The following is an 8,784-nucleotide window of genomic DNA, read 5'->3' on the forward strand; positions in this document are numbered from 1 at the left end:
TCTTTTTTTTTTTTTTTATTCAAGCATTGTTTCATATGTTAGCTTGTCTGATCTAACATACTGAAATGGAAGCATGCTTTGGATCATAATAAGGTCCTCGTGTTTTTTTAAACAGTTAGCACAGATGTATGAAAATTAACAGCGGATAATGCCTTGTATCATAGTGATACAAGATAAATATGTAATTCAACTTATGTAATTCCTGCCTATAGTAAATACAAATTATATTACTAAATGACTGTAATCAATTTATCCTATTGCTAATTGTACTTTCTGAAAATGTACTTTGAAAATGAATACATTTTTAAAAATTGCTACATCGTTTATTGTTACATGTAAAACATGTTCACAACGATACAGTCACTCTGAAAACAAAGCACATCAAAGCCCTTGTGGTCCTCAAACACTAAAGCCCTCTAAGGTCCTTCCACTTTTATAATATTGACCTGCTGATCCTGTGAAGAGTGGTTCGAGTTCAGCGCTCTTTGGGTGGAAACACTGCAGTCCTGGAAAGGCTGTGCTGAGCAACTACTTTGGAAATCAGATGTTTTACTATCTAATGCTCTAAACGTCTGAGGATGTGACTCTATGCTGTATGTCGAGACATAGGGTTGTGTGTAGGAAGGCATGAGTGTTTGACTGGTTTGATATGCAGCTGCATAAGTTTGTGTTTGAGGAGGGGTGTGAGTAAGAGGAAGGCTGTCAGCACTGCTACATGGTGGAAACCCATTCATGCTTGTAGGGCTGAGTCCTGGCAGTTTAAAGGCCTCTACATTTTCTAAGCTTTCTAAAGAGTTGTAGCTAGACTGGGTTTGGCTACACTGAGTATAGGTTCCTTGACTAAAACTGAAGGTGTCTTGACTAAATGAGGTAGAGGCAGAAGCTGCTGGCAAAGCAGAGGGTGATGGAGTTTTGTTTTGCGGCTTCTGAACACTGCTACAATGTCCCATTTTGGAGGCAATGGTCTGTAGAGTGCTGAGGATCTGCTTCTGAATCTGGGTCTGCTGGGATTGTTCCCTCTCCAGACGGCACTGCTGCTCCACAAGCATCTTTACAGCCAGGCCCAAGCCACGCACCTCAGAGCCCAGACTCTGAATCTGATCCTGCAAACCGCCTCTGACTCCAGCATCCTGGACTACCTGCTGAGGACTCAGATTCCCCTCACCACGAGGGGTACCCTGACCCCCAGGGGCCTGTATGCGGATAACGGCGCCCCCAGGAGATGCAGATGTCAAAGGTACTTGTGGCCGGTTAGAAAGACGAATCCCAACTCGAGGAGGAGGAGGAGGAGGAGGAGGAGGAGGAGGAGGAGCAGGAGGAAGAGAACGGACAGCTAGCCCTGGTCTCTGGGTGAGAGAACGTCTAGGGGCGCTGCCACTTCCAGGCTGACCCCCTGTAACAGTCTGTGTAACATTGAAAATTTTAATTTAAAATGGTGTTCATACTGCAGTCTCCCTAATAAGAAATTCAACTACAGACAGTCTTAGTATGGCCAAGCTCCAAGACTCAGGTGAGAAAAGAGCCAATTATTATATAAGATTTACCAAATACAAAACACAGAAATATTTTAAGAGAAAAAATAATGGCTATAAAGAGTCTCAAGACCAGAAAATACCACGTCCCTTCAAGTGTCAGCAAAAATTCAAAAGGAGAAAAATTCACTGGAGTAAGGGCAGAAAAAACCTGGGATTTAGCAGGTACTTTTTGACAATGATAAACTCCCATATGTTTAGTAAAACTGATTACAAATCTAAGTGATGAAATTATTCTCACCTCTTCAGTGGTCAGATCATAGGTTTCAGGTGGTTGTGGCACAGCATTCCTCAGATCAGCACCTTGGACACTTGTGTGATCTCTCCTCAACAATGATGCCACTGTTGAAAACTGCTGAAAAGCAATGTATACAAGACTGATTGATATTTGGATGTTAATCTATGGTATTTTCAAAGGTTTCTGCAACTGAAGAAATACAAATCTTACAGCTGGGATTATGACAAATACACTCAGGCTTAGGGAGGTACCTTCATTCTGTGTGATAATGCTTTATCCAAAAGTCTCTTTCGAGCTGCCAAGATCGAACTCGTGGCTGGAGAAGGGGTGACTCTTCGCCGCACAAATACTCCAGAAGTGGCTGGTGTGGAAGTTATAGCACCAGTTTCTGACCTTGGTACAGTGGACTGGGGAGCCCTCTGTTGGCTCTGCTGTGCGAGTGATGTGACACTAACAATCTGGATGTCATTTTCTTCCTTATTTGCCTGAGGTTGCTGTTCTTTCCTGCTGCCTCCATTGGTCTCCCCAGAGGAAGTTGCAGTACCCTCTGAGTTGGTGGAAGTCTGTTTGGCAAAGTCAGCAGCTGCTGCAAAGCCAGCATGTTGAGACGGTAGAAGGTTTTGGATCTGAATGTTGCTCCAGCTCTGTTGTACTGCCCCGGTTTGAGTTTGCCCCTGTGCTGTACTTCCAGGCTCCACAGGTCTCACCCTCCCTGGCGGCCTCCCCTGGAACTCCCTCAGGAACAGGTAGATGGCCTGAGCAGAAACCTTGATGTTGTCCAGCTCCAGCACAGCTTTGATTTTACGCAAACTCAGGCCAGCCTTCCTCAGCTCTACCACTTTGTGCTTTGCTGCATCATCCAGCCGGCCCATGGTGAATGAGAGTGTTCTCTCTTTGGAAAAGTTATAAAAAAAATGAACTGAAAGTTAGCGTATGTTTAATACTTAACAAGTGGGATCAATATAACAATATTAGAGGTGTAGGGTTATACAGTACTGCAATAGCTTTGACATTTTGAAAACTGTAAAGCCATATACAGTGCTGTGAAAAAGTATTTGCCCCCTTCCTGATTTTAGTTTTTGCATTCTGTCACACTTAAAAGTTTCCAGGAGCTGGCATAAAACTAACACTATTTCATAGAAAGAACATCATAGAAAACAGTCAGTCATGGTGGTAGTAGTAGCAGTAGTATGATGGTCTGGGGCTGTTTTGTGGTTTCAGAACTTCCTGTAATGAGTTACACATTAATTCTGCTCTCTACCAGAAAATCCTAGAGAATGTCCGATCATCAGTTTATGTACTGAAGCTCAAATGCAGTTAGACTATGCAGCAGAGCAGTGCTCCAAAACACAGCAGAAAGTCTACCTCTCAATGGCTCAAAAAATGTTTTGGACTGGCCCAGGTCTTTCTGTGTGGAGTTTGCAAGTTTTCCCTGTGTCTGCGTGGGTTTTCTCCAGGTACTTTGGCTTCCCACAGTCCAAAGTCATGTAATTAATGGATTACTTGGTAATTGTAAATTGGCCATAGGTGTGAATGTGAGTGTGAATGGTTGTCTGTCTCTCTCTGTTAGCCCTGTGACAGGCTGGAGACGTGTCCAGGGTGTACTCTGTCTCTCGCCCTATAACGGCTGTGATAGGTTCCAAAACCCTCCAATATGGCTGAATTTAAAAAAAAAAATCTGCAAAGAGTGGGCCAAAATTCCTCCAGAGTGATGTGAAAGCCTCATTGCCAGTTATTGCAAATGATTGCAATTCTTGCTGCCAAGTGTGGCACAACCAGTTATTAGGTTTAGGGAACAATTACTTTTTCACATTGAGCCAGGTAGGTTTGGACAGCTTTTTTACCTTAATACTTTTTCACAGCCTGTAATGTTAATTAAACACATATTATAATATAGTACACTGTACTTCTTGTATGCTTCTTAACATTTGTACATTATTATGAATTCTTCTGGCCATGATAACAGTGACCTGAAAAGCTGATATTTAGACAACCTGAAAAGATTTTTTTTTTTTTTATTACAGAAAAGAGTTTTTTTATTATAGACTTTATATCATGTTTTATCTTGATCTTTTTATGAATGGTAAACAAATAAATCAGAAAACTTTTCTAGTGTTGTAAATGTTGCTGTGACACCAAAAAGATCAACCCAGTGTGTAAACTGAGAACACTGCCAACACTGTCTTATCATAGAAGTATAAAACACAACACACTGTAAAAATGCAGAATATAAAAAACCTGTTTCTTTTCCTTCCTCCTTTTTTTCTATGCAGGTTATTCTAGCAACAAGGCTTTATGCTTAGTGGTTATTGTGGACATAATTTCTTCAAGATGAAAAAAATTATTAGTGCATGATTAGTTTAAAGAAAAAAAAAAACAACCAAAAAAACCCCGACATTTTACTGTAATTGCAGGAGTGCTGCACAGTAACTCCGTGTTAGCTGAGCAGGGTAACCAACAGCTAGCACAGTATTCTTATAAAGTGATGCACTCACTTGGTCCACAAAAAGGAAGCTCGACTGGCGTTTCCTGTTCGCTTAGTTCATTTCACGCAGCTCGATAAAACACTAAGATTTTGTATACGTCCGCTGCGTCGCACACGCGCGCACTCATAAACTCACCTTTAATCGTCAAAAATGTAAAATAAACAAATGAGTTGTAAGTGGCGCTCAGGTGGTCACGTAATTTCCGCTCGTCGTCATCGCCGTGCGACGTTTTCCCAGGCCGCAAGTGGTCGAACAGGGCTCAGCTTGTGTGAAAGAGATGTAAGTTTTTAACCTCTTTTTTAAGCTTCAGTCGAGCTGGTTTTGACCTCAAAGGATATTTAATCGTATGCAGAAAATTGTGCAACACTTTGTAATCGCAGATGAGGCCAGTTTAGGGTGAAACAGCAGCCCGTTGGCTGCCTTCCCCTTGTTTGAATGACTTCAATGGCGGCGGATTCCTGCTCAGATCGAAAATGTTAGCAGGGAATTTCACTAATTTTGTTTTGTTTTTTTGCATAATAAACAATGTTATCATAGAAATTTGATTAAAGAAATGTAATAAGTAATATTAGGGGTCAAAATAATTTAAATTTCATTAATTTCAGTTTGCCAACACAAGGCATAACGAGGCTTTGATCTTATTTTGTTTTTTTTTTTTCCAACAAAATTTTGTTTACACTGTAATCCTGTTCGTGTGCGTGAATGAAAGGGAGGCAGGTGTAACACTGAAGCTGCAAGGAATAGAGGCAGCAGAGGTGGATGAATTTAAATACCTGTGGTCAACCTTCTAAAGCAATGGGCAGTGCACAAGAGAGGTGAATAAGAGAGTGTGGGCAGGGTGGAGACAAGTGGCGGGTGATTTGTGACAGAAGGGTAGCAGCAAGAGTGAAAGGGAAGGTTTACAAGATGGTAGATGTGTGGTGATGTATGGTTTTGAGATAGTGGTGTTGTGGCACAGTTGAATATGTTGAGCTTGACAAAGAGGGACAGTATTAGAAATGAGCACATCAGAGGGACAGCTCAGGTTGAGTGGTTTGGAGAGACAGAGTTCAAGGCTGAGATGGCTTAGATATGTGCAGAGGAGGGATAGTGGATATATTGGCCAAAGGATATTGAAGATGAATCTGCCAGGCAGGAGGAAAAGAGGAAGACCACAGAGAAGATTCACAGATGTAGTGAAAGACACGCAGAGGGTCGGTGTAACAGAAGAGGATGCTAGGGACATCCTGAGATGGAAGCAGATGAGTTACTGTGGCGACGCCTAAAGGGAGCAGCCAAAAAAAAGCTCAGCTCAAATTAAACTGAACTAGATATGTAAAACATGAATTGAAAACAATAATAAAAAGTGAAGAAAAAAGTGGTAGAAAAACGTGATGAAAAATCTAAAACAACAATGCCTCTGGTGGTAATGGTAGTAACATAACATTTTGCACACATCTGCATTAAATTCTGATGAACCTTCCAGTATGCAACCACAGTCACTACTTAGACGTATCAGGAGAATTAAATCACAGTTGTAAATGAACAGTTAATAAATGGACACAGGTGGTGGTGCAGTGGTTGCTTTTGAGGCACTGTTGCCTTGAAGCAAGAAGGACCTCAGGTTGAATCCGCTGGTTGGCTGGGGCCTCTCTGTGTGGAGTTTGCATGATCTCCCTGTATCTGTGTGGGTTCTCTCCGGGCACTCCAGCTTACCTCCCACAGTCCAAAGACATGCTTGGAGTCAGGTTAATTGGTGATTGTAAATTGGCGATAGGTGTGAATGTGAGGGTATCCAGGGTGTACCCCGCCTTTTGGCCTGCAGCAGCTGGGATAGGTTCCAGTAGTTGTTGGGGAAAAAATTAAAGCTTGTAGAGAAAATGGGCAAAATGATAGATTCAAGCATATATCAAGAAGGTGTATCTGCTCTAATTCTAGATTTAAAAAATTTGTTAAAGTATTATAAGATCAGAAAAACTTACATTTCATCAGTACAGTTACTTGTGTTACTTTGTTCTAAAACAGTAACTACTTGACAGAAAATATAACCCAAAATACCCTTTGTTTCATCTGCTCAAAAAGCTTTTGTCTTTACAATTGTTTGTTTCTGCTTTCTGTCATATTTCTGACTAAATGCTTAATTACAAAGCTATTTATTTATAATGAAACAATTTTAAGTTGCGATCTTAGATTATTCTCAGTGTAAAAATATCAAAGTAACAGCGGCTTTTCCTTGACCTAAGGGCACCCTCACCCACAAAGCGGAAGGAGGAAGAAAAAACAAAAGACAGAGGCAAAGAAAAGCTTGGAACAAAGGAAGGAGAGAAGGAGAGAGGACGAGAGAAAGACAAAGCGAGGAAACGCCGCAGTGCTTCCACTGGCAGCAGCAGCAGGTTTGCCCTCTTTTAACGGGGTCATTTATACTCATGTTGAAGATAAAATTGTTTTTCTGATAGATCTTTCCGTTTATTGATTGTGACCAGATCTAGCTCTTCTTCAAGCAGCAGTTCTGGTTCCAGCTCAGGTTCTTCAAGTGGATCCAGCTCGTCTGGTTCCAGCCGGTCCGGCTCTTCTAGCTCGCGATCCTCCTCGTCTTCCAGCTCCTCGGGTTCTCCGAGCCCCAGCCGGAGACGCCACGATAACCGTCGCCGCTCCCGTTCTGTGTGAGTCACTTCATCTAATACAACCACTTAGTACCATGATTATTGGATGTTCTCGTTTGAGTTGTGATGAAGTTATTTAGTGTTTTGCTTGTGATTCTGCAGCTCCAAAACACAGAAGACCAGAGATGACAAGGAACGTCGGAAAAGAAGCCCAACACCCAAGCCAACTAAAGTTTACTTAGGGCGACTCACCAGGAATGTCACCAAGGTTAGCTTTTAACAAAAACACACAATAGGGTGGCAAGATGCTGCAGTAAGCTAAGTAGAGCTCAGCTGATATATTGGAGAGCTGATATTATTGGCTGATACAGTATAACAGCAAAAAGATTATATTTGCATTTATAATCAGTGATAAGTGACAGACAGGAGAAGCAGCCTTTAAGCACATTATGAATGTTGCCATTGCATAGTTTGTCCACCAGAGGGCACTGCAACTTCCCTGTTGGGAACACACTTGTTTGGAAGCCACAAATACAACCACCAGATGATCCAGAGTCAGGGAGAACAGAAATGGGTAATCCACAACTTGTGACAATAAAACAAGTTTATTTTTTAAACTGCATTGTCATATTATCTTAGTAAGGACTCATAAATAATTGCACACAACAAATACTAGGAAAATCTATGTTTTGTGTGTCTGATATATTGGAGTTTTAAATTGGCAAATATTGATATTGGTCTGAAAAATTCTGTATTGATCGGGTTGTAAAGCTAAGGCACCTGTAAACACGTTACTGAATTTTTCACATTCATATTGATACTATTCAGTTTGAAATACAAACTACATGCCATCAAAATGCTTTATATCAACCTACAGAGAGTTACCTAAGAGTGAAATTTGGGTGTTTGACTTATTGGTGACAAAATTCTTGCTCATTTCCACCTTTGTCTCTTGCAAGGTTCAGTTTTTTTATTTGCCGGCGCAGATGTTTTACAGCTGTGTCTTTGTTTAACAGGAACACATCCAGGAAATCTTTTCTACCTATGGAACAATCAAAGCGGTCGACATGCCAATGGACAGACTCCACCCACACCTGCACAGGGGCTGTGCTTATGTGGAGTTCGAGACCCCCGAGGAGGCCCAGAAGGCACTCAAACACATGGATGGAGGTGTGTGTGCACTTCAGTGCTTTAATCTAGACAGACATGTGCAGTATGTGTAAATGTTGGATAACTCTATGCTGATTCTTATTAATAGGTCAGATTGATGGACAAGAAATCACTGCTTGTGCTGTGCTGCCTCAGCGAGTCCGTCCTCCACCTCGTAGACCATCTCCGCCTCGCAGAATGCCCCCACCACCACCCATGTGGCGTCGCAGCCCACCGCGCATGAGGAGAAGGTACTATGATTCAACCAGTAACTGTTTCCATTTGCATCTGACATTTTTTATGTTATTTTTATTAAGTCTAGTAGGCCTTCTTGTCCTTTCACAACACTTATGTATTTTTTTTGCCCTTGCAGGTCGCGCTCACCAAGAAGGCGATCCCCAGCACGCCGCCGCTCTCGCTCCAGATCTCCCGGTCGCAGGCGTCACCGCTCTCGTTCCAGCTCCAACTCTTCTCGATAATTTTTTGATTCCTCAGTCTTTATGTGGCCACACCAGAATTAACTCATCTGAATTGTAGCCAACTTCTCTTTGATAGTGTTCTTTATGCAAAGTTTCTTTTTTTTTTTCCTTTACATGTTTTGTGTCCTTTTTTGGAAAGCTAGCCCGATAAGTTTCAAGTGTGTCTTCTTTTTACACTGTGTTGAATTTTTAGACATTTTGAAAAATAAAACTTTTAACAATCTGAAAGGCTCCGACTATTAAGGTAAATTGAACCATGAAAATTATTAACCCATGTCTCAAGAACCAAACCTTACCAGCTCCAGGCAAAGAGGAAGG

At 41.6% G+C, this 8,784-nt stretch overlaps 2 protein-coding genes across 3 annotated transcripts; one reads left to right on the forward strand and one right to left on the reverse strand.

The window, feature by feature from the left end:
- Window positions 1-217: 217 nt before the first annotated feature.
- On the reverse strand, window positions 218-4,398 carry LOC115784638 (ecdysone-induced protein 75B). Of its 2 annotated transcripts, none has more exons than XM_030735943.1 (4): window positions 4,266-4,398; window positions 2,022-2,662; window positions 1,774-1,884; window positions 218-1,403 (listed from the first exon to the last, which is right to left on the reverse strand). In XM_030735943.1, exons 2-4 carry the CDS (start codon window positions 2,640-2,642, stop codon window positions 417-419), a joined length of 1,719 nt encoding a protein of 572 aa, XP_030591803.1. In that variant the 5' UTR covers window positions 2,643-2,662; window positions 4,266-4,398; the 3' UTR covers window positions 218-416. The 2 variants fall into 2 exon arrangements, with proteins under 2 accessions (XP_030591803.1, XP_030591802.1); XM_030735942.1 differs by having other exon boundaries at window positions 220-1,403; window positions 1,774-1,887.
- Window positions 4,399-4,432: 34 nt separating this feature from the next.
- LOC115784639 (RNA-binding protein with serine-rich domain 1) lies at window positions 4,433-8,661 on the forward strand (the record flags this gene model as incomplete). The annotated part of the gene is given in 8 exon segments (XM_030735945.1): window positions 4,433-4,460; window positions 4,463-4,535; window positions 6,479-6,628; window positions 6,719-6,898; window positions 7,001-7,106; window positions 7,855-8,008; window positions 8,097-8,238; window positions 8,361-8,661. Coding segments are annotated over 8 exon segments (939 nt in total), but the record flags the coding sequence as incomplete, so codon positions are not given.
- Window positions 8,662-8,784: the final 123 nt, after the last annotated feature.

The sequence above is a fragment of the Archocentrus centrarchus genome, chromosome 8 (assembly GCF_007364275.1).
Source record: "Archocentrus centrarchus isolate MPI-CPG fArcCen1 chromosome 8, fArcCen1, whole genome shotgun sequence".
Taxonomy (NCBI): domain Eukaryota; kingdom Metazoa; phylum Chordata; class Actinopteri; order Cichliformes; family Cichlidae; genus Archocentrus; species Archocentrus centrarchus.

Bases quoted from the DNA above. Each gene is read 5' to 3' on its own strand.
- LOC115784638 (XM_030735942.1), bottom strand. From the start codon at position 2,642: ATGGGCCGGCTGGATGATGCAGCAAAGCACAAAGTGGTAGAGCTGAGG. The intron at 1,888-2,021 runs GTACCTCCCTAA...ATTGCTTTTCAG, and splicing joins CATTATCACACAGAATGAAG to CAGTTTTCAACAGTGGCATC. The intron at 1,404-1,773 runs GTGAGAATAATT...AATGTTACACAG, and splicing joins ATGATCTGACCACTGAAGAG to ACTGTTACAGGGGGTCAGCC.